We start from the raw sequence: 26,508 nt of genomic DNA on the forward strand, positions 1-26,508 counted from the left end.
GGCGCTTCAAGTTGGAATTGAACATCGTCTCTTAAACATGAGTGCTTGCAAAGTCTAGATTAGCACACATAAGAGTCAGTCGGTAAAAGAACGAGCGTGTTTTTTAGCCCAAGGTCATCCAAGTCTTCTCTCCCCTTGTCGTCTTTCGAGGCCATCTTGGGTGCATAAGATTAGGATCCAAAACCTTGTTTCTTTTTAGGAGGCCTGCTTGGGGATTTCATCACCCCTTGGATGACCTCAACTCCAGCGTTCCGGCGGAGTATAAGAATCGGGAGGTGAATCGAAAGACACCTCTCTTGGGATCAAGATTTTGTCATTCGGGCTAAGCCTCAAGGAACTTTATACCCTTGAGAAGTGAAAGAGGAGAAGTGGGTTACCGCTCCTCTCGGCTGTGTGACATCCTTTTGGTCTCATCTACGGATTTGGGCCTCACGTACCTTGCGTATATCGAGGACTCCCTAGCTAAACCAATTGTCAGCCTTACAGAAAATCATCTAGGATGTTAATGTGTTTGGAGTGACTGATCGAAACATTTGTAGAACATACACACTCCTTGGCGCAAGTATCACATTCTGAGAACCACAAACTTCTATCTGGGTGTTCTTATCTATTGCTTGTTTTTATTTTACTTGTTGAATGAATGTTTGCCAAACTTGGTCAATCCTAGCTTAGGGCACACTTAGCGTAGTCACTGCCTATTTTGGAAGTTGAACAAGTTGAAGCAAAACAACTGAGATTTTTCCCAAAGCCAAGCAAATTCAAGAATTTATGTCGAAACAACCCAAACCCAAACAGAAGTTTCACAAAGTCAAACTCAAGCCATCTCTAGCATACCAAGAACTTTCAGCCAAGAGAAAAGAAATAACACCAAGCCCACGAATTGCCAAACTCCACAAAGCAGAGGACAAAGCTACCAACGAAGCACTTCAAGAGGCCTGGTTAGAGCGCACCATCAAATTTAGCCAAAATCCAGGAGTTAATCCTGCTTATGCCTTACCAACTAGGCATGATTTCTATGATTAGACACCCTTGTTTCTCCACATCTTCTTGGATAAGCTTCACTTTAGAGTCATCTTTGTAGAAAAGCCAGCCATCTTAGGTTATCCCCTTAAGCATTATTAGCTCATCCATCTCATTTAGAATCATACCATCTAGCCAGTAATCGAAAATCTGCACATCTAAGCTTTCAAAATTGTTGTCACCTTGCTAAAAGTTTGCCATTCCTAAAATCTTCCAAATCCACCAATCTCACCAAGGTTATCCCTTTGACAGAGCTTTGTCTAGGGTAATCTAGCTTTGTCACTTGTTATCCCTCATCACCTTGAGCTAAAGGTTGGGATCCACAAGTGGTCAATCTCGTGTTCTTCCTAAAGGATCATCAGTCTATCCTTAAGTTGACACAATCACCACCAAGCTTGCACATAGGAAAGCAGACCTTTTGTGCTTTGACAACATATCTTTGAAGTTAGAATCCCCAACCCAATCCTCCTTAGGTTTTGTCATATAGCTTTGCCTCAACCTAGGAAATCATTTGCATAGAAAAGCCTTCCCCCTTTTGCATCCATCAGCATTATTGCATCTCATCCCTAGGAGCATTTTTCATGCCACCCGTCACTCGCTTAGCCAAGAAGAAAGAAACAATGGAGCCCTATCATTTGGATCGAACAACCTCACCCCCCTTGAGCACTCAGCCATCCTTCAGCCCAGAGCAAGCTATGCCATCACCTACTGACATTGAAGCTTTCATGAACCAACCAGGAAATGCAGTATTGGTAAACGCCATTATAGACAAAAACAAAGAGACAATCATGGCTAATTTTCGAAGGGACAATGTAGGAACCTTTGACTTTGGAAGACCCCCTCCATTATCAGATCCATCTCACCCATTGTTTGGGCAGCTGCCACCACCCATAGGCTCTTATGATCCAAATTATCCTCAATATATTCCAAAAGAAGAGCCTCCAGCCAATCCATATGACCCAACAGACCCAAACATACTATCATCCACCCAAGTTGAAATCTCCATGCCGCAAGCCAACCCAACCACCACCACTCCATCCTTGGTTCATACCTCTCCGCTCCAAACCCCCTTTACTCAAAACACCTCACCGTTCACCCCCTTCACTATTGCTACTGCTCCCACACCTAGCCTTCCAAATCCACCCATCTCCCAAATTAGTGCTAGCATCTTTGGCCAATCTCAGCAATATACAACAGGGATGCCACCCATGGGGCCAAGTAATCAACCTTTCATCGCCCCCAGCTTGTTCACCACAGCCCAAAGTACAATCCCATCATTTCCATTAAGTCTTGGGAGCTCAATACCACCAGCCACAAATCCACAAGCTACTACCTTCACTCCACAAAGCTATCAAAACCCACAAGCTACTGCCAATCTTCTACCAAGCTCCCAAGTGACCCCAGCTCCCACCACCACTCTACCAAGCTTCCAAATCCAGCCACAAAGCTATCAAACCCCATCAGTTCCATTCCCAAGCTTTCAATTCCCACCACCTCCACCACCAACTAATCCATTACCTCCAATTACCAACTACTTTTCAATGCCACTTCTAGGAGGTAATCCACCACCCCAACCAACCACCAATTATTTGCAGATACCATCCCAAATGGGGGCACAACCCACATATATTGGTCAAACCCCACAAGCCCTCCGATCCTTTCCCCAAGCCTCACAACCATCTTATACCTTACCTCCACAAAGCAATCCATTTATCCCACAGCCAGCTTATGTTCCTCAATCCCAACCTCAAATCCCATATCAACAGCAAGCCTCGCAGCACATGCAGCAATATGCGCCACCTCCCCCTCAACAACCCGTCATCCACCATGCAGCTGCCCAAACAATGTACAATCCCTATCAGCAAATCCCTCACAGCCATCCATATTCAGTGGCCCCATCCAGCACATACCTACCTCAAGGCACTCCTACATTGGGGGCACCCCAACCATCACCTATCAATTCAGAGTGGGAGCAAATGAAGATAGCTCTGAAAGCCATCCAAGAAGGAAATGATCCAAAGACATTCAAGTTTGAGAATGTGTGTCCTTACCCATTTGATAGAGCCATTACCACAACACCATTTCCCAAACACTTTGAGGTACCTAAATTTGACAAATTCAGAGGAAAAGGAGACCCTGTCACACATATCAAAGAATTTTACATGCATTGCCAGGACGTGGCATACAATGATGTCTTCCTCTTGCGCCTTTTTCCCAAAAGCTTGGCTAGACCAGCTCTTGAATGGTTTTATAGAATCCCCTATGGCACAATTAAAAACTTTGCTGAATTATCTGAGGCATTTGTAGCCCAATATGCCCATCTTGTTGAAACAGAGCTATCAATAGTTGATCTTGTCCACACCAAGCAAAAAGGTGGAGAAAGCCTTGCCGAATACCTACAAAGATGGCAAACCCTTACCACCCGCATATCCTGCACCTTGCCAGAACGCCATGTGGTGAAAATGTTTATTGATAATGCACATCCCAGCTTGGCTCACCACATGACCATGAACTGTTTGCAGACCTATAAGGACATCAAAGAGAAAGGAATGATCCTTGAGCAAGGACTCATCAAAGATGGTGTGGTAAAGATTTACAAAGAGGCCAACCAAAATCAATCACATTCCAATGACAAGTCTAGGTATTGGAACAAAAACAAGCATGTTGCAACAGATGGGGTTACTGACACCAGACATGTGAATATCGTTGGTCCTCAAAACCAGTCTAACCCACCATATCAAACAAACAACCAACAAGCTATCAATTACCAACAACGAAATAACCAAAGCTATCAAAACCACAATACAAGACCCAATTTTCAAGGGTCTAACAATCAAGCTAATGCCATCAATGTAGCTGCAGGGCAAAAGCCCAGATTCCAACTTGCACCTAGAAACTATACACCCCTTGGTGAGCCATTGGATGTTATTTTTGAGAAATTGGCTAAGGAAAACCTCATCAAATTTCCTCCTACCCAACAAATTGATCCAAGCCAATCCAAAGCTACATGGTACAAGGACAATGAGTATTGCAAGTTCCATAGGGTAAACGGTCACACCACCCTTAGATGCATGAAACTGAAAGACTATGTGCAAGACCTCATTGATCGGAAGGAAATCACTGTTGGTGCCCAAACCTCTCCCAATGCAGGCTTACAGATTTATCAAAATGCTTTTCCTCCACACAACAACCAAAATCCTAGAAAAACACCTATCCAAAACAACACCAACAACCGCCAGCCAAACCAACAGCATGGGAAGAACAATGACCACACTTCATCCTATATAGACTATGGTAGCCTTATAGGTTGTATATCTGAGAAAGAGCCTTCTGTCAATGTTATCAATATCCGAGGACCAGACAATGAGTGTGCGGTCACCACTCGAAGAGCGCGATTTAACATCGCAGGCCCACCAGTTTCATCAACACCATCAGCTCCATCAAAAAGCCGGTACAATATCTTGGAACACCTTGGGAACATGCCAGCCCAAATAACCATTTTAGACCTTCTCCGCACTAGTCCTGTGTACAAAGACATCCTTGACAGTGCTCTCATAGAATCTCGTGTCCCTTCTGATATCAATGCTACTGATTTTTGTAATCTTGTTGGACACCTTTCATCCTCGTGTGCCCTATCTTTCAAACCCACCGACATACCCGCGGTTGAGCCAGATCACACCCTTCCGCTTCGCATAGCCATCATGGTATCCAATTTTGCCGTGAAAAGAGTAATGATAGATAATGGATCAGCCTTGAACATTTGCACCCTAAAATTCATAAAACAAGCTGGGTATACTGAGGCAGATATGATCAGTGAGGTTATCACCATCAAAGCTTATGACAACTTGGAAAGGACCACAGAAGGGACTATTTTGCTACCAATCAAGGTTGGGCCAGTCATCCAAGAGACAGTTTGTCATGTTGTTGATCTAAACCTACCATTTAACATCCTCCTCGGTCGCCCATGGATTCATGCTATGAAGGCCGTTCCATCCACCTACCATCAGTGCATCAAATTTCCGCATCAGGACATTGAGGTAACCATCCATGCCGATCCAGAACCCTTTACTTACTGCAATGCGATTGAAGCTTCATATACAAACCATTGCCCTGGAATAGACATCGGCACATCCATCGCCAGCTCATCCCACACTTGTAATGACGCAGAAACCATCCTCGCCTCCACCCTATCTACTGTAAAGATCAACAACAAAGGTTGTGGAGAATATAGTCTGTTAGATGCATTTGCTGTCGGAGCAATCCCACTTGATCCACATACCCATGGACGACCGACATATCACAAAGCTAGGGAGATTCCACCTCCTCGATACAAACAGTTTGGCCCAACCACCTTTGTGTCCTCAAAAACCCCTCTTCATGAAGAGCTCACTCCAGATATCAACAATTGGTTACATAAGGATGCACCTCCAAAAAATCAAGCATGCCTTGATCACTTCAGCCAAAAGTATCTCCAACAACATAAGCTCATCACTGAAAAATGGAACTATCAAGGAGGTGGACTAGGGCCAGAAGAAAGGGGCATGCAATGCCCCATTGAAGCACATAATTGGGAAACGAAGTCAGGACTTGGCTTTGGCATACCCACAACTGGGGGCACCAACGAGAACGGTCACGCTTTTTCGAACATCCACCGCGACCTTGTCGAAATCGAAGACATTCCTGAGGAAGTTGAAAAGAGAGCCTACGACGATATCCCAGACCAAATCTTCCTAGGAGACTCTGTTCTCCGAGAACTATCCATCCATCTCATTGACCTACCACTTGCTCATCCACAACTCATAGATTGGGACCGACCAAGTGTCATACATTTTGATGAGTTTGCATCAGAGGAAGCGCTTCTAAGATTCATGGGAGCCGAAACTCCTCATAAGAAGAAAAAGCCAGATTCTACCTACATCTACAAGCTAGATCCCAAGAGGTATTTTGGAGAAAATCCCCAACTTAGTTTCGATACACCCAAAACTGGAACTAAGGTAAATCTGGGACTAGCTAAGGCAGCGAAGAAAACCCCTCAGCAAGAAAATCCAGAGCCACAAGCAGAACATGAGGATTTAGTATTGCCTCCTCAAGATAATCGACCAGAGGTGTCTTCTATTCTAATAGAGGATACTAGAGAAGTCAACATTGGTTCTTCAGAGATCCCTAGAATTGTTCACATTGCTGCATCCCTATCACAAGACCAAGCTGACCTCCTCTTTGAGGTTTTACGAGAGAACATTGGCCGATTTGCATGGTCATATCAGGACATGCCAGGACTTGATCCAAAGCTTGTAGTTCATCATCTTGCAGTCGATCCAAAGATCAGGCCCGTAAGACAAAAGCTTAGAAAAATGCACCCCAAGGTGGCCTTACTAGTCAAAGCTGAACTAGAAAGAATGTTAGCTGCTAAGGTTATCCGACCTATCGACTACTCAGAATGGATCTCCAACATGGTCCCTGTCACTAAGCCTTCCGGTGACATCAGAATCTGCACTGATTTTAGAGATCTTAACAAAGCTTGTCCAAAGGATGATTTTCCCTCGCCCAACATAGATATGATTGTAGATCTTACAGCTGGACATGAAATTCTGTCCCTTATGGATGGATTTTCCGAGTATAATCAGATCAAGATTGCAGAAGAGGACCAGCATAAGACAGCATTCACTACCCCTTGGGGAACCTTTTGCTACACCATGATGCCTTTTGGCCTAAAGAATGCTGGGGCTACCTATCAAAGAGCTATGACAGCCATTTTTCATGATCTTATCCATAGCATTTTGGAGGATTATGTGGATGATATCCTAGTCAAATTTCACACCTTCATGGATCATCTTGCTGACCTGGAGAAAGTCTTTGATAGGTTGGCCCAATATCATCTCATGCTAAATCCCAAGAAGTGTGTCTTTGGGGTCACATCTGGCAAGCTTCTAGGCTTCATAGTTTCTAAACGAGGTATAGAGATCGACCCCAAAAAGGTCAAGGCTATCTTAAACATGCCTCCTCCCCAGACACTGCGACAGCTTCTCTCTCTTCAGGGAAAACTTCAATCTGTCCGGCGCTTCATCTCCCAACTTGCAGATAAGTGTACACCGTTTTCACACTTGCTAAAGAAGAATGAGAACTTCAAGTGGGATCTTTTATGTCAGCGCAGCTTCGATCAGCTCAAGCAGTAACTCACCAATCCCCCTATCTTAGTTCCACCAGTTCCTGGTCGTCCCTTGATCTTGTATATATTAGCAACACCTACTGCTCTAGGGGCACTTCTAGCACAACATGATGATTATAGCAAAGAGAGAGCCATCTACTATATCAGTAGAACCCTAGTTGGTTATGAACTCAATTACACTCCTATGGAAAAAGCTTGTTTGGCAGTTGTTTTCTCAACTCAAAAGCTTCGCCACTACATGCTAAGTCATACCATCCAACTAGTCTCCAAGATTGACCCTCTCAAGTATATGCTCTCCAGAACAGCACTTACAGGCCGTTTGGCCAAATGGGTTATGCTACTAAGTGAGTTTGACATCCAGCATGTGGACAGAAAGGCAATCAAAGGGCAAGCTATAGCAGATCACCTAGCTGATGCACCTCTAGTAGATGCATATCCTTTGCTCACAGAATTTCCAGATGAGCATATCTGCCTAATTGAAGAAGAGCCCCCATGGAAGCTTTATTTTGATGGCTCATACACCTCTCATGGATCAGGGGCAGGAATATTATTAGTTACACCTCAAGAAGATTACATTCCAAAAGCCTTCAAGCTACAATTCCCTAGCACCAACAATATAGCAAAATATGAAGCTCTTGTAGCAGGATTAAAGATAGCTGCAGAATGGAATATCACTGAGTTACAAGTCTTTGGTGATTCCCAGCTCATCATCAAACAAGTCTTAAATAAATAGCAAACCAAAGATGAAAAGCTATTACCCTACAAAGAGCTAGTTGATCAGCTGACCCAACACTTTACAAAGCTTCAGTTTACACAAGTGCCTCGAATGCAGAACAAGGCAGCAGATGCCATGGCCACTATCGGCTCGCTCTTGGAAATTCTCCAAGAAGCTACGTAGTATGAGTTTTTAGTTGAGCAGCTCCTCACACCTGCCTATGCGAATGAGGATTCAAACCGTGTTTGTATCTTGGTTGGTCCCCAATCCCCTTGGTACCATGAAATTCACGCTTACCTTAACGATGGTATCATATCCCCTCACCTCACACGTACCCAACGCCAGAACCTCATCCGAAAATCATCCCGCTATGTTATCATAGCCAATACCCTATATCGTCAGGGTTATCACGATACTCTCTCTCGATGTTTAGATGAAAATGAGGCCGCGATGGCATTAAAAGAAGTACATTCTGGACTTTGCGGTGCCCACACGAGTGGTATTGTCCTAGCACGACAAATCCTTAGAGCAGGCTACTATTGGCCTACCATTGAAGAAGACTCTTGTGACTTTGTCAGAAAGTGTCTCCCATGTCAGCAGCATGCAAATCTTGTGCAAGCTCCAGCACAAGATCTACAGCCTATTGCACCACCTTGGCCTTTCGCTTGTTGGGGCCTTGATCTAGTTGGAACTATCACCCCTCTCTCATCTGATGGACATAAATGGATAATAACAGCTACGGACTATTTCACTAAGTGGGTGGAAGCAGTCCCCCTAGTCTCAGCTACAGGAGTTCAAGTCTCCAAGTTCATCTTGTACCACATTGTTTGCCGCTTCGGCATCCCATCCACCATCTTCACTGACCACGGAGGTAACTTTGAAAATCTCAACATGGAAGAATTATGCACTTCCCTCCGCATCCATCACCGCTTTTCTAGCCCATATTTCCCACAAGGTAACGGCCAGGCAGAGGCAACTAATAAAACCCTCCTCAAAATCCTAAAGAAAGTTGTCAATGATTCCGGCCGTGATTGGCACCTTCAAATAAATTCGGCTCTATGGGCCTATCGAACTTCCTTCCGTACATCCACAGGCACAACTCCATACTCCCTAGTCTATGGTGCCGAAGCGGTATTACCTATAGAAGTTGAACTTCCCTCACTACGCATATCTTTGCGAGGGCAAATCTCAGATGAAGAATATAGAGTAGCTCGACTCACCCAGCTAGATCTTTTAGACGAGAAGAGACGACAAGCCTATGACCATCTCACAGTCTATCAAACTCGTCTCAAAAGGAATTTCAACAAGAAGGCGCTCTCACGACACTTTCAGCCAGGTGACATGGTCCTCAAAGAAAATATGAAAGTCCAAGCAGATCGAGAAAAGAAAGGCAAGTTTGAACCTACATGGCTTGGTCCCTATGTGGTTACTGCCTCCTTTGGCTCCGAAGCCTATCAATTATCTACACCAGAAGGAGAACTCTTGAATGATCCCACTAACATCATTCATCTCAAGAAGTTCTATGGTTGAAGATCCTTGGTATACCCAGCTTTTGAAAAATACAAAAAAAAAAAATAGTAAAGAGAAATAAGCGTCCAATGGTGAAAACTTGGCAATTCAAGCGCCTTGGATAGGTACCTTGGTGAAAACCTGGTAATTCAGGCGCCTTGTGTGCTAAAGACTAATCCATTATCTATCACTATCCTATCCCTCATCCATCCACCCACCGTCCCATAAAACACCTGCTTGTTCCCTTGGTGTTCCAATCAAATATCCAAAATCTGATGGAGCTTGTCAATACCTCCTGTACAGCTTGTAAATCTTGTACCAGAGCTTGTATTATACCTTGTAAATCTTGTACCATACCTTGTATATATCTGAATCTTGTCCAAAGCTTGTACCATATTCCAGCTTGTAAATAATCTTGTATCCTAGCTTGTATCCTATCACATGCACACACAGAATCCCATTTTCCTTAAGCTTTTCACAAACCATCTACCTATCCACCTATCAACTATTATAGACATCCCATCCTTCACAAACATTTCCATCTCACAAAAAACCAAAACATGAACAAACTTGTACATTTGTAACATATCTTGGTCTGTCAGCTTGTACATCCTCTTTAGCTTAGTATCATTGTATCTATCCGGCTTTCGTGTTAGTTCATCCTTGGTCAACATCTTGCACACATCGCACACTTTGGTTAGATATTCCAATGCATCCTTTAGCTAGATCTCCTGTCACCAAAGTGTTATCCTTCTTAGTTCAGCTTGCCAGACGCATCACTCATCCAGATCCATCAGCTTAGGTGCTCTGTGATAGATCCTTGCAGGATATAGCTTTCCTCATGTCTGATCTTGGTCCGTTAGTACCTCATCCTACCCATCTCGTTGGCAAACAGTTCTCTTTTGGATTTTCGCTTTCTTTTGATTTGGGATCTTCCCTTTTTGGGTCTTGAAATATCTTTTCCAAGCAATCTCCTTGTTCCCTCCTCAAGGTTGCCACGATCTTCCATATCATGGTATGCTGCGAATGGGGCAATTAGAGCGTAAGGTCTTGATCAGGTCTTTTGCTTGTTTTCTTTTTCTGCTTGTGGGTTACCTAGTGTCGTTTCCACGCTGCTTCCTCTGGGATTCATGTGTGATACTGGGGCAATCCTTGTGTGTTTTCTTTGAGTCAGTTCGTCAGTCCTCTGGATGGTTGGTAAAAAGGCCTTGATGTTCTTGGTAACCCTAGCAATTAACCAACAGTCCTATAGCAAATCTAGTGCTCAACTACATGGTGGTACTTCTCTTTGAAGTATCCCCCCGCTCAAAAAGCTTCAATGGATTCCCTTCATCTCCATTATCCCCCATCCATATCCTACATCTGTCGCTCCTACCCCAGCTTATGCATCAGTATCTCTTTGAATCACTCCTCACGCTTAGCTTTAGGGATCCACAATCCTAGTCTTAGGGATACACCAATCAAATCAATCCACCAAGCCTCATCTTTCGAGATCCACAATCCTAGTCCTAGGGATCTCCGAAACCCATCTTCCGCCAATCTGACTCTTTGAAATCTTGTTGCATCAGCTTTTATCATCCCATCATCCCTCCCCTCCTCCACAGATTCCGTTTATAGCGCTCCGCTCCTCCATCTCCCCCCCAATCCTGGAAAGTCTTAAGCTTGCTTTACTAGTGTGCCCCTGATTTCCCTTTATCATTCTCCCGTAGTGAGAGTTTGAGCTAATTCAGCCTCTTCTCTTCGCCAACCGGTGTCTTAGCTCATCTCAATTTCTTGTACTTTTCAAGAAGTCGTCGAGCCTCATTTCTCTCCCCGTCGCCTTCTTGAGGGGGCATCATCTAAGTCTAGTCTCTCCTCTTCTTATCCGAGACTGGGGCAACCTTGTTGCTAAAACATCTTCCTCGTGTCGTCTTCATTCAAACTTCTTTGAAATAGTGTTGTCTCAACACTATGTCAAAGAGGGGCAAAATGTAGACACCTAAATTTGATTACACTATTTTAGTAATCCTATTTAGTTATCTAAAAAGGGCATTATTAATTAAATTTCTATTTAATTAATCCTTTGTCATCCCTTAGTTGATTAATTTAATTAATCATCTATAGTCCTAATTGATAAATCAAATAATCTATTATTTATCAATTAAATCCTATTCTTCTATCTAATTCCAAAAATCTCCATTTATTAAATAAATCTATTTGATAAATGAAATCCTCAAATTCAAAAACCCCTAACCTATCTCTAATCCTCCATTTAGCTTAATCCACCCCATCCACCCATACTAACCAAGCTTAGCCACTAACTCACCCACCCTCATTAATGCCATCCACTTGCACATCGCTAACATCCCTAATCTAATCCTAAACCCAAGCCTAATCCACCCCCTAATGTTGTCACATTCCTTAAATAAGTTTAAGACTTTCCTAATCCAAACCAAAGTCTCCCCTCAAAAAAACCCAACCACTAAGTCATGAGTGCTCTTACAAAACATAAAAGACTCTTACAAGCCCACTCATGACTCTTACACCCATCTTCCACACTCTTCCCTCTTCCACACTCATTCCTCTTACATCCCTCTTACATACTCAACCCCACTGATCATGCCTTTAACCAACCCTTTACCCTACCCTCTCACACTCATCCTCCTTGTGACAAGTGTCACCTTCCCATTGGTGCTAAACAAGCACAATCCATGTGCTCTCCTTTGAGTGCATCCTAGCCCTCCTTAAGCCTTCATCCATCCTTGCATCTAAGCCCTCCATCCCTCTATGCCTTAGCCTATAAATTGAATCCCATCCCAAGCCATTTCATCAACAATCTTTGAGCTAAAGTTACCATGCTATTTTGAGAACCAAAGCCATCAATCTTACCCTTATAATGCCAAATTGAGAGCTCACAAAGCTACCAATTTGCCATTACCCATCTCCATTGAAGCAAGCTTTTGAGCATCTTGAGCATACATCCACAGCAAAAGGACACATCTACAGAATCAAGAAAGCATGGAGTGTTTTATCTTGTGAGGTTTGCACTTCTTGTTTGCTTTCTTTGTCTAAGCATATATGTGAATTTGGTTTTTGGTTTGTGAATGTTTACTTTATTTGTTAATATTCTTTGCATACTAATTCTTGTTCTACAATATCATACAGGGACCGGCCTAGGATCCGGAGGTTCAGCCAAGTTATAAGTTACCCACAACTTTTGGCTGATCCCATGTTTCTCCAAAATCGCTGCAAGTTTTAAGACTTAAAGCAAATTTTCAGGGTGCAGATTTCGGAGATAATAGCAACATCAATAGAAGTTTACCTCCATAGGACTGAAAACATCAGAATGCACAAGCTCTAATGGAGAAGATTTCTTCTCATGATCCGTCCGCACAAAGTTGGTCATATTTTATTTGCCATAAAGGCAATGCTCACATAACTTCAAAATGATTGATTTAAGACCTAGAATCTGATCTCGTTGAAGCATAACTTCAAGACCCTTCTTGTTTGTGTGACTGGGCCTCTTGTGCCAAAGCTCAACATTACTATCCATAATGGCCATGGCAGCTCCCACTTCATCATTGCACTCTAAAGCATCTAGAACCAACTGACCTTTGGTTACTTTCCAAGAATCCAAAGAAAAATTAACATTGCAACCTTGTGCATAAATTTGACTCACAGAAATCAGATTTCATTTTAGAGTAGGAACATGTTGTACATCTTTCAAAAGTCATTTGCTTCCATTTTTCAGCGATAATAAAATATCACCCTTTCCAACAATGTCACATTCTTTGTTATCTCCAAGAAAAACTTGACCAAACATACCTTCTTGATAATTCGTAAAAGCATTCTGACACAGAGTAGCATGGAATGAGGCACCCAAATCAAGAACCCACAAAGTAGCATTCCTGTCACCAGCAGCAAGAACCAAAACACCATCATCTTTAGTACCTTTAGTGTTTAGTCCATCATTAATCACTTTATTTGGGGCCATTTATAATTCCAACATTGCTTTTTGTGTGTCCTTGTTTACCACAAAACCAGCAAGTACTGTTTCTGCCTCTAGATTTTGAATGATGTGCAGATTTGGACCTTCCATTGTTGTTATGTTTGCCTCTTTCCGGACTTCTACCTTTATTTCTAGTGCTCAGAGCAGTGAGTGCATCACCCAAGGAAGATTCTTGATTCTTCCTTTGCATGTTTTCGCTGAGAGTGTAGCTACAACCTCATCAAATGTTAGTTTACTTTTGGCAACGATGACTGAAGTGTTGACTACCATTACTACCCTTTCTCAGCTATTCGGCATTGAAATTAGTAATAAAATAGCTTTTATCTCAACATCTAGAGGTATGCCTACTGAAATCAATTGAGTGACCAGAGTGTTGAACTAATTGAGATGGTTTGACATAACTTCTCCCTCTTTCATTTTCAGATTATATAACTTTTTCATTATGAAAACTTTGTTTGATGTTGATGCTCTCTCATACAACAGTGCTTTTGTTGTTTTCTCTGCCGAAACATTAAAGAGTACATTGCTTGAGAGTGATAGAAAAATCGATGCAATGCTATCTCATACTATAAAGGTAATTTATCCCACAGTGCTTTTGTTGGTTTCTCTGCTGAAACATTAAAGAGCACATTGCTTAAGAGTGATAGAAACATTGATGCCCTTTCTTTCTTCTCTCATTTCTCCCACTCGTCATCCAATAATAAATCTAAGCCCTTAGTTTTCCCAAGCAATGTGGGTGAGAGATCCTGCTTGATCAGCAGTGACTCCATCAGCACTTTCCAAAACCCGAAATTTTGACCTGAAAATTTTTCAAGTGTCCATTTGTCCACATCATCCATGGCTCCGAGAAATCTTCCCTGATTTCCAGAAAATCAAATTGAGCTCTCCCAGCTCTGATACCAATTATTGAGTTTAAAAGTTGCAGAAACAAAATAACATCAAAATAACACATACACACAGAAATAACATCGACAAACGAAACACAGATTTATAGTGGTTCATCCAAACTGGACTACATCCACTCTGCAAGCATGGAATAACTTAATGCTTTATTCAATCTCTGTTCCTATATTACAACCACAGCTATTCTATATATCCACCTTCTAATACAAGAAGAATCATAAAAAGCTCTGTATATTCCCATTGCAGCATCTCTGGATACAAAATACTTTTGGAATGCCAAGAGTCATCAGTTAAAACCAATGAAGAATGATTGGGCTTCACAGATTCGTCAGATCCGTTACAGATGGAGGTTAGTTACTATAGAGATAAACACACAGAGAGAAAGCAATCCAGTTGCAAATCATTAGTAATTTAGCATTGAATTGTATTTATTCAATATAAGGAAACTTATCTTTTATGTCCAGAAAGGAGAATCATGCAAGATACTATTAGAAAAAAGGAAAATTGAGAAATATCTTTTAAATTGATTAGTCTCGTGTGAAGCACTAATTTGACATATGCAAACTGAATCCATAAATCCATAGTTGCCAAAAGAATCAAATCCTGACCTTGTTACTCATCTCCTATACTAGGAATGCAGACTTTCTTGGAGACTCTTCTGGAGACATCTCCAAATTTTAGAAGACTTTTAAATGAAGCTTACTTGTGTTTTTACATGTAAGCATACCTTGAAAACAGGACAACCTCTTACCGAGTTTTTTTAAAACATTTGTATAAGCTACAGTAAATTTTCTTAAAGATTTTCTAAGTGGTTGACATGAGATAAAAGAAATAAAAAATATACTAATATACTTATAATTTTCTACTTTTTATATTAAAATTTTCAATTTTGCTTATTGTAGTAGAATTTTTTCTTATCAAATCTCAAAGAGGTAATAGCATGAAGAGAGACAATAGTAAGGCTTAAGACATGTACATGATTTTTTTCCAGTTGATTAAAAACATAGTCATCTCTAAAATAGTGACTTTCTCTTCTGAGTCTCAATCTACAATCTCTAGGTAATAATGGGTTTAAACAAGTTTTTATACTATGATGATAATTATCATATATCAATATAATTTTTTGATTCAGAGTAAAAACCAAGTTACCAATACTAGTATTGGGTCAGATTTAGGTTTGAAGGTTCAGCTTGCAAGATTGATCAAAAACAATTTTGGGGTTGGGTTCATCCATGTAAAAATCAGAAATACACACATATCTGCAGCAGTAATTCAGTTCAAAATACCACATATAATATCATATATTATAATTAAAAAATAACAATACCAAACGTCAATAATGAATCAGCATTGATCAAGCATCATCATATGGATCTTCAAAAATGTCATCACCATCCATATTAGATGATGTAGGTATTGGTAAATTAGAAGAAACACAAGCAGTGCTGCTGACACTAGCACTAACAGATATATAGTTGGATAAACCATATGATTGAAACATGATAATAAGCATTGTACACTAACTATATCATGCCACCAAATGAAAAAATCATCTTCCAGACAATAATAAACACAAGTAAGCATCAAGTAACAACATTATTTGGAAGACTGTTCAATTTGAGGACAATATTGTAAATGAGTACTTGCAGGCAAATGTAAGAAATCCTATTGATTCTTGCCCAATTCTTCCAAATCCTTTATATAGTTGCAGCAGTTAATATTTCCTTTAAATATGCACAGCCTGAAAGTATACTCATTCTCAAAGCCATATACCTTCGGTGAATACATTGGCAAATTATCACCAGCTATTTGACAAGGCATGATAGCATTTGATCAATTAAAAAAGGAACACACATAGAGTGTGGAAACTACATACAACCGTGTACAATGAAAGAAGAAAAACAGGCCCAATCTGTCTCACTTTCTAAAAAATTCTTCCAAAAGCCATAATAATAAAAAAACGCTTAAAATTTCTTGAAATTCAAAATGGCATTGAAAAACAAATTTGGTTGTTGCCGTTTCATATTCCACTGAATTTGTGTCTTTATCATGTGCAAAGAATAGTCCTTTGACGATTTGGTAGTTATAACATATATACATGTGTATATATATACACATGTTATATGTATACACATATATACATGTATATATATGGACACGTGTGTGTATATATATATATATTTCCTTAGGATAGCTGCATTTACAAAACGGACTATAGATTTGATGGATGATGAGGATAAATATTACGCTCTTAACTATTGTTTGGAAAAGGACAACCTGACAGGATTCTTTACTAGGATAGTTCTATTTTTATTTTTGCTTTCTCAGCAGAGATCCAAGCAACAATCAAGTGTCCCAGCATAGTAAGTAGATATTCCACAATGCAGAGGGATTCCGAATCTTTAGACATTTCTGGAAAATTACTCAAGAAATGCATCGGTGCCATCACCAAGAATACCACTCTTGTGAATTATGTGCCAATTGCATTAAATATATGATTCCTTATGAAAAAAATAGGGAGATGTCCCTTCAGAGAATATGGCAAAAAAAATGAGACAACAGATTTCATGATAATTAAAGGTATTTCTCTTATGTTGGGCCTTGCATGACCAAGCTGATCAGCAGTGAACAACTGTGTCCATGAGCTGCAATTGTGGAATTAGTGAGCCCAGATGCATAATAACAATTACAAAGGCCACTCAGAAAAATTTGAATGCTATATATTTTGATTCATGTGAAATTTCTTCAGCTACAAAGAAATTTCAGTATAGATTGATTGGCCTATGGACCGAATAAATATTTTTTTAACCTATGCTGGTTCCAAGTACCTGTCTTCATCTTCCATACAAGTACGAATTCTTGTCTCCTACTAAGTATGGATAAATCTTTATAGACTAAATCAGATAGAGACCTTTGTTACATTGAAGAACTTGTTTGCAGATAAGGAAACAAAATGATGATATAAAGTTAGTCACGGAATCAGGGATGCTTCCATTTATTGGTTTTAAATAAATAACTTTTGTTCTTCCACTACAAAACCTTGTTAATATAGAACCTGCAAGTTGCAACAGTAACCCCAAACAGTTCAAGTTTCTACTAATGGAAGTTGTTTAGAATTTTAGATATCTTGATTATTGGGTATGCATTAAAATTAAAGAGTATATGCATTTCAGTGAATTCATATATGGATTAGTTATATATGATAAGAGGACGTTTTTAATGTACATAATACCAAAAAAGAAGTTCTAATTGAATCCATGCAGTAATGATTGATCTTGCCATCTTCACAATCAGAGTGACAAATTGATATGTACAAGTCAGATGAACCATGTTATTCTTTAATTCTTATAATATTCTGAACTGTCAAATGAGTAGCCATATTAGGCATGAGATTTGTTCAGTTAAACTTAAGCTTCTTTAGAGCTTCAATTTTCTTGCTCATGTCATTTCTGTTGGTTGTACTTTCAAGTCTCATTAAGCTATTTTGATGATCTCCAGACATTAATATAATATCTTCTTTATATTTTACAGGTATATAACAATCAGTGACACTCATGGTAGAGCTCTCTCTTACTATTTTGTTGAATCTGAAAGAAATCCAACCAAAGATCCAGTTCTTCTGTGGCTTACTGGTGGTCCTGGCTGCTCAAGTTTCACTGGATTTGTCTATGAGATTGGTTAGTTAATTGGAATCTTGAATTACCATTCTCTTTTTTCTTTACAAATACTCCACCATATCAATTTTTTTAAAATGGTTTTACATTTCCCAACACAAATTCATCAATATTAGGCAAGCTGGGATAGGCATGCAGTTGAGTGCTTCAAATCATTGCTTTTCCTCTTAGATTATATAAGAAGTAATGATACCTTGTAACACAACAGTCCTGATATAAGATGCTACTTTCCAACTCATCTATTGAATATATTATATGTGAATTGTAATATTTTCCTGATAAATAGGCTGTTTACTTATGTCGCAGGTGTACTCTTACTGACAACTTAAAGTAATACGAATGGTTTCCCTATTCTTTATGAAAAGTTAAAATAGCTGCTATAGTCTTTTCCCTTCCATTTTTATATTGACTTGGATTGCACTTGTCTTTCACTTATTGCAGGCCCAATGTATTTTGATCTCAATTACACTGGCGGTTTGCCCAAACTTGTTGACAATCCACACTCTTGGACTAAGGTCTGATCCACTATTCCTGCTTCTGTCAGAAAGCCCTTTATGACAACTTTCTATTAAAATTCCACTGCACATTTTCCTGGTTTATTGTTTACCCAGGCCAAGAAGGACTATTAGACTGTAATATAACCTTAATTAGTTCTTTACAGGCTGGGTCTTTCAACTTGGATCTCTATAATCGTTTTTCATGTACTGTTAACTCTTTCACTTGTAAACACTTCTGTAGAACAGATTCTTAGTTTTCGTGTTTGACATTCAGTGTCACATATCACAGCAGTTTTGCTTCTGTGTAATATATTGTTGAAATTGCTTTTACTCTTAGGTGTGCAACATTATTTTTCTTGATTCTCCAGCTGGGACTGGGTTTTCCTACTCCAATACAACTGAAGACTACACTTTTGGAGAATTTAAGATTGTCTCAGATGTGTACATTTTTCTTACTAAGGTAATCAGCTCTAATCTTATGAGAAAATTGTTTCTAAGGAATTCCAAGATTAATCAAGTTTAAGAATTTCAACAAGCTGAGCTTGGCTTTCTATGTGCAATACAGTGGTTTGGGGCATACCCTGAGTTTCTATCTAATTCACTATACATTGGAGGAGATTCTTATTCGGGTGTTATTGTACCAATGTTGACACAGAAAATAGCAGATGGTATTACATAGACTGTACACTTCGTATTATTTTCTTTAGATTATTTTCCTTTTCCTTCTCATCTGATGTGTTTTTGAGTGCTACTAGTATTCGATGTTGGCTATTCATTCTACTTCAATTTTTCTCTGAAACATGAAATGCAAATTATTATCTATGAAACACTATGTTTCACAGTTTTAGTATTCTGAACCTGAAATCTAGAATAATTTTTAAGCAATCAAATATTTTTGTTTCATATCTGATACCAGGGAAAGTGGTTTAGATCTAAATACGAGATACATTTATTTATTTATGTATTTTTTATTCTATTTAAGATTGCTTATCTGAGGTTTCTATTTCTATTGGAGTGCAACTCTTGAAATTGTGAGGGTTTGTTCACATCCCATATAATTTCTTGTGGTGATACTGCTTAACAAAGATCTAGTACAGGGGGCTTCTGTCAAAGTTACAATTTAATCTACCAGCTGCTTTCTTGTGAGACTACTGCTCTCCAAATCCTCTTATTGTGCTTGTGCGATCTTCCTCCTACAATCCTCCAACATACTTCTCCAGCTTGAATGCTTTTTCTGCTAGCATGTCCTCTAAGTTGAACACTTTCATCTTCTAGTCTCCAAATTACTTCTACAAGTCATCTCCTCTTCAATTTGTCTTCCTCTAGCTCGAAAGCTTATCATCTAGCATGCTTATCTAGCTTGAGAAGTTTCATCTTCTTAACTCTAATCTTCTCTCCTCTAGCATATTGTCATGTCCCCATTTTCCATTAGATTTTAGGGTATTCCTTAAACCTATTTATAATTGCCTGTAGTCTTGGGGAAATAAATTAGGGAAATGACTTTGTATTAGTGTGTTGTGTCCTATTTAATCTACATCCAAATTATAGAGCCCTTTAGATATTATGCAATCAAGCTTTATTCCTTTAAGTGTTGTTTGCCAAAGTTGCGCACACGGACCTCAAAAAGAAGCTTGAGTCTGTGTTTTTTAAGGAAAGCTAGTGCTCAATTTTAAACCTAAGTCAAAGTTCAAGGACAGTATCCAAATTTTAAAGCAGATCTGACATCCTATTTGTTTGTCATTTGAGATTTAAGGATGAAAACCCCTTGATCCTCATGCTGACTAATTGATGAAAACCCCCATGCAATGTTAAGAAATTCCATTTAAGAATTGTATCTGAGCTTCATGGATTTTCTGTCCATATAGCTCCTATTAGCACCTATATTTCTGAGTTAGGCAGCTCTCTTAGTGCCCAGGGATTATTGATGGTGGCTTTTGTAGTAGTACCTCCTTGCTTCGATTTTTTACACTTTTTTTTGCATATCATTTTAAGCTTATTATTATTAGGATAGGCCAAATTTAAAATAAGCTTTGATCATTGGTATCCCATTGAGTTAAATCAAAATGAAATATTGAACATTCTTAATCAAGGATATTATAGGGGTATCAGAGCCTTGATCCTATAGTCAACCAACCTTACACAATTTGGGGGAAATAGATGGAATGGTATGTGATTTGATAGAGGAAGAAAGAGCTCAGGCCATGTTTGATTCAATGATCAATTTTGATGCAGGGTAGAGAATGGCCCAAGTACTCAAAGGCATGATGAAATTATTGGTGCATCTGTGGAAGGTCAAAAAGCTTCAGGAACCCCAAAATCATACATTAGCAGACGTGTTGTGGGTTAATCAAGTGATTGGTTCTTTTCCAAATCCCTTCCAACTGTAACTAAGTTGATTAATGGCTTTTCAGTCGTGCATGCCCTAGAGCAAGAAATTCAGAATGATCCACCAATTTTTTCATTCTACAACATCAAATTTTAAAATGGTCCAGAAGAATCCAGTTTGAAATCAAGTGAAAAAGAACCAAAACAACATTTGGGCAAGTTTCTATAAGACTATACCTATGTTTGATGAGGAATAAAATTGTCTAGTTCATGCTTAGATCCAAAAATCACAATGCCTAACTATCTCTAAATCCTATGTCCGACGATAAAGTCATCAAGTTTGCCTCCCTCCATCCAAAAGGGGTAGGCCATGAATGGTTTTATCATGGCATAGTGACATGACACAGCAATCTCATCACTAATTTTGAACGGGTCAATGAAAGTTTGATTAAAAGATTTGATAGGGTTGGTCTAGATATTAACTTTTGAGAATTGACATAGCTAAGAAACTATAGATCAATGAAACACTTCATAGGTGACTTTGAGATGATATTTGTCAAAGTACATGGTGTATTTAATAAAAAGATTATGGTTATTTTGTAGAAGGATTAGCAAAGCCATTGAAGGGATTGGTGTAACATCCTCTTTTACTTGGGTGTTAACTAACAACTAATATATCAAATAAATACAATTATTACTTCATTTTAATAAGAAGATAGTTATATCAGTTATGTTCAAGTGAATGATATTAACTATTACAGTCAATTAAACGAAATTCCATAACTAAGAATTGAAAACACCATCATTGAATTTACTATGGAAATTAAAATCTACATACCATGGAATTTGAAACCGAAATCAATCTAAGGATGCTCTGCAAACACCCAAGTTAGTCCACAAATACCACTTAGGATCAAATGACGATTACCATCCAATACCATTATATCAAAATCAAATGATGATTACCATCAAATACCACTATATCAATTAGGGTATCACATATCATTGTATCAATCAGGGCATCTATTATCATTGGATCATTTAGGGCATCACATACCACTCTGTTAATTAGGGCATCAATTACCATTGGATCTTTTAGGGCATCAGATACCACTATATCACTTGGGGTGTCAAATACCACTATATCATTTAGAGCATTAGATACTATTGTATCATTTAGGACATCAGATACCACTGTATCATTTGGGTCATCAGATACCTTTGTTTCATTCATTTTCTTCCTATTGCTAACTGTGGCAATAACATAAGATTAGAAGTTATGCTCATAATGATTATTCATATAAATGAAAATATTGAAATAACAATCCTATAGATATATTTCATATTTAGTTGGAAGGTTAATAAATCTAAATGATTACCAATTACATTGACAAGAAAGGTTGCTTTCATCAAAGGAAATAACTGAATTCAACAATATAAATTAATCAATCATAACTTCTACTTGTATAAATATCATAAAAGTAAAAATACTTGTTACCAATAAGTGTTTGAATACTCATCTTATCTTTTTCATCCATGTCTTGACATCTTGCGGAGAGTAGAAACATTGTCAAGGGCTTAACCACCCAACCACGGACTTTAAACTTATCCCCACACTTTCTCTAACCAAAAAGGCCCTCCCTATCCGAAATAGACATGGAACACCTTGTCAGCCACTGAGCATCCTGGTATCTAATCACACCACTCGACTTGACAACAGGAGAAAACAATAAACATGATCATGCATGAGCTATTAAATGATTCCTTTTTAAAATGACAAACATTTTTATTTCACATCTAATTTTGTTTCATGTTATTGCAGATTTTTTTCTCTCGCCTCTTCACCCTTTTCCTTGGCTATACAGTTGGGTGAGTCTCAGGTGTTTGAATCTCAGAGCAACCAGCTCTTACTATTGAAACTCAACTGATATAAGAATATTATATGTTTTTAGCTTATCACATTTCTATGATCTGAGAAATATAACTTTAAGACTTGTAGAATAAATACCATTTTATTTTGACATTCAAAGGCATAATAAAGATATGCTATCATGTCATGGATAATTGGTTTTGACTCATCATAAGAGGTTTTGTTCTAAAGAGGAACTAACCAATGATATTTGAACAAAGATGATTTACAACATAGTCTGGAACTATATCTTACTGCTGTAATTTCAGTATGCAGTAGTATCTAAAAATAAAAACATATTACAATCACTGGGATATGGGGGCAACCACATAACTTGGTAAAATCTGGAAATATAATTGAGTCATGGTTGGACGCTATCAATCAGCCCCCTTCACAGAAGAACTCTAGTTGCAGACTTAAGTGTGGTTCTAATCACGTGCTTCAGCAAGGAGAATATAAATGAAATGGTAAATCATTGCAAGGAAAAAACGTAGAGAATTATTAGGTGTTATATTGTAGAGATATCGGGTGATGTATTGCAGAGATAATAGGTAGAAAAAACATATATTGTCCATGGTCTCTCACGGCTTCATATTATAAAGAAGGTATTGAAGTCTCTTTGGCTTCCAAGAAACCGTAACTCATAAAGAAGAGACTTGGCTCTTGATCGCTAATAAAATATGCCAAATGTTCATTTCGGTTTTTAGCAAGAATAAATAAGGAAAAGAATTTGAAAAGTTACAAATCAAAAAAATAATATAAACATATTTATGCATGTAAATATATTCTATTAAGATGGCACATATTAAATGTTTATCAAAGGTCGCACCTTTTAATTATGTATATTTAAATTTTAAATACATGTTTCATCTTGGAAGATTTATTTTATCTTCTTGTACATGCATTTAAATGTACGTATTAAATAGATAAAATCTTGTATAAAAATAATACTATGATGTCACCTTTAATAAATAATGATGTGGTGGAAAAGTCAACCAAAAGCCATTTGAGCTACACATTAATTAAGTTAAAAGATTAATATTTATTTAATAGCTCATGCGTGTCGATTAATTGTATCCTGTTATGCAATCGCTAGGTGCTCAACTATGGTGATTCACGATTCATACCCATTTGCCCAATGATAGTGATGGTCCTGTGCCCAATTCTTTTTTAACAATGCTTCCACCCCTTTGACGTGCTCGCTACAAGGAAATTCTCCGCAGTTAAATCATATTACCATAACAAGTTATTAATCATAAATAATCATAACGGCTAACTGCCTTTTCAATTCCATGAATTCATGATAAATAATCAACTAGCATGTTATCTTCATATGAAATTATAACGATTAACCATCTTACCATTTTACGAGATTATAACAAATTTAACTGCCGATTGACTTCATGTGAACCTCAACGGCTATATGAACATTCTAAATTGGGTCGAAAATTGGGTTGTAACAATTGGTTAAGGCCTTCTACTCTTTAAGAGGCAATCAAAAGGGCCCTTACTTTGGGGTTTTCTTTACCTTATAGCAAATCTCATGCTCATGCCCGCCTGTAAACTAGAAGTTCCAAAAGGGAGAATCAAGAACACAAAAGATCCCAACACCATTAGAAATAAATGAAGGGAATAAAAATGAACTTAAGGAAAAACGATTATATTTCCTTGGAAGGAACCCTAGGAGTGAAAATAGTAGTGCCTAGCAAAGGTCAAGTGTCTTGTATTGAAGTTAGGTCAAATGAGGAAAAATAAGAACTTGAGGCTAAGAAAGCAAATGAAGAACTTGATAAAGAAAAAGAAGACCTAGGTGTAGGAATTTTCGTGCCTCTATGGAACTTAGAAATATAATCAATTCAAGACTTTTGGTTTGCCACCAAGCCCAAGGATCACTGTCTTGATCAACAATGGATTAACCCACAATTTTATAAATGGATAGGTGGTTAGAAGGGACTTACTAGCTAAAATTTTCAAAGGATTCAATGTGATTGTAGCTGATAGTTTTACCATACCCTGTACACAAAGGATTTGATAGCTGAAAATGACATATAGAGATTGTGTGATATGCAAGGATTTATGGTTGTTTGTACCTGGAGATTCTAACATGGTGCTTAGAGTATAGTGGTTAGTCATTGGGAAAATTCTCATAGAACTACCAATTAATGGAATTAAGATTAAATTGTGAGGGAAAGGAAGTAGTGTTAAGCACATGGATATACTAAGCGAGGGTAGGGGTGAATTGATATATTACAAATTCAACTTCAAACATGCAATTTTAAAAACATTATCGCATCTCAAACTATCATTCTAAAAACTATGCAAGGGATAAGAAAAACCATGCATCAACACATGAGAACACCAGATTTACATGGAAACCATGAACAAATTAGCAACGGTGAGAATAGATGCTTCAATCTACTGGCCAAATCTAACCTCATAAAGATAATAATAAGCTCATAGTATCTTGCAAGCATCAATCCACTATAGTAGGCAAAGAATAAAATCAATTGATATAAGCAACTAAGTAATAAAAAAATAATGTTTTCTATTTGTAGTATTTAATCCTCAAAACTCATTAGCCTTAATTGAAGTCAACCTACTATTTATATGTGCTTGTTCATCATCTTTGATTGTAGTGTACTTATTGTATATTTGGTAATTGGTGATAAAGTCATATCCTTCTAGAATGCTGCAAATTATTTATGTATCTATTTTTTGTACTATATACTTCTATTTACTCTATGAATCTATTAAAAATAGAATGCCCATGTAAACCTTTGGGATCATTGTCAATACATTGTTTGGCCAAACATAACTCATATACTAGAATCATGGCATTCTAATGGGATAGCCCATTGCAAACCACTATAAGCCAAAAAGGAAAGAGAGGATCAGCTGACATGAGAGTTAATATGTCTATGGGACATCTTGTTACAAGAATACATTTTGAGGGAAGTGCTCAACAAGGAGATCCCTTCGGATGCTATCTTGGAAAACTTCACTACCAACAAAAAGGTTGGTTGTCTATTGCAAAGATTGTCAAGATTGTTTGCACATCACTTCATCATCATTCAAGACCTTCAAAAAGAGATCAACTGCGAGAAATGAAAGCAACACATATTGCAATGGCATGAGGAAACGAACTAGTGGAAAGAGGAAGAATGTAATACTAGTAGATGTACCCCTAGCAATTGATGCCCATACAACTGAACAAAGATAGTACACCACTCCCATGCTGTCAAGAAGTGAACAAAGGGTCAGTTAGAAGATCTCTTTGACTGAGAGAACAAGGTGGAGGATTAAGGAGATTGAAAAGAATTGTCAAAGAATCTGAAAGCCCAAGCACATTGAGAAGAGTCACAATGTCAACCAAAGTTGTTAGCAGAAGAAAGACAAATAGAAAGTGAAGAGTGTATACAATGGAGGCAGAGAGAGTGGGAAAAAATCACCAAACGCTTACTACTCTTGGAAAAAGTACAAGTTCTTGATGCCTATATAGACAATTTGTTTGTACAGTTAGCATTGGACAAGGAAGATAAAGAAAGAAACCAAGAATTGAATTGATACATTAGAGAATAATAATATGTCGTATCAAGAGGCTATTCATCTCAAAGGAACCAAGAATTAGAGTGGAACTAAGAACCCCTAAATGAAGGGAGTGCAAGAACAAGTCCGGTGATATCCAAAGTGCAAGGGTCACAAGGAAAATGTATAGAGGAATTGTATGTGGCCAAGAGTGCAAGGAAAGCACCAAAACATGGAGGCCAACATAGTCCACCCAAGTCCAAAGGACAAAATTAGG

The 26,508-nt window shown here is 38.4% G+C and overlaps 1 protein-coding gene and 1 long non-coding RNA gene across 3 annotated transcripts in view; one reads left to right on the plus strand and one right to left on the minus strand.

The window, feature by feature from the left end:
* The window catches only part of LOC149580262 (serine carboxypeptidase 1-like), a 78,099-nt gene that overhangs the window by 37,482 nt on the left and 14,109 nt on the right, over positions 1 to 26,508 (plus strand). The window contains exons 1-5 of one of the 2 annotated variants that reach the window (XM_089790129.1): positions 14,489 to 14,650; positions 17,833 to 17,978; positions 18,417 to 18,490; positions 18,810 to 18,932; positions 19,038 to 19,140. In XM_089790129.1, coding sequence (XP_089646255.1) covers positions 14,601 to 14,650; positions 17,833 to 17,978; positions 18,417 to 18,490; positions 18,810 to 18,932; positions 19,038 to 19,140 — 496 coding nt within the window. In that variant the 5' untranslated portion in view covers positions 14,489 to 14,600. Of the gene's footprint in view, positions 1 to 14,488; positions 14,651 to 17,832; positions 17,979 to 18,416; positions 18,491 to 18,809; positions 18,933 to 19,037; positions 19,141 to 26,508 lie in introns of those variants that run through there. The other variant, XM_089790127.1, reaches the window with a different exon arrangement.
* The window catches only part of LOC149580263 (uncharacterized), a 48,480-nt gene that overhangs the window by 6,055 nt on the left and 15,917 nt on the right, over positions 1 to 26,508 (minus strand). The window lies entirely within an intron of this gene.

The sequence above is a fragment of the Cupressus sempervirens genome, chromosome 1 (genome assembly GCF_028749045.1).
Source record: "Cupressus sempervirens isolate cs-2001-9-10 chromosome 1, ASM2874904v1, whole genome shotgun sequence".
NCBI classification, from domain to species: Eukaryota; Viridiplantae; Streptophyta; class Pinopsida; order Cupressales; family Cupressaceae; genus Cupressus; species Cupressus sempervirens.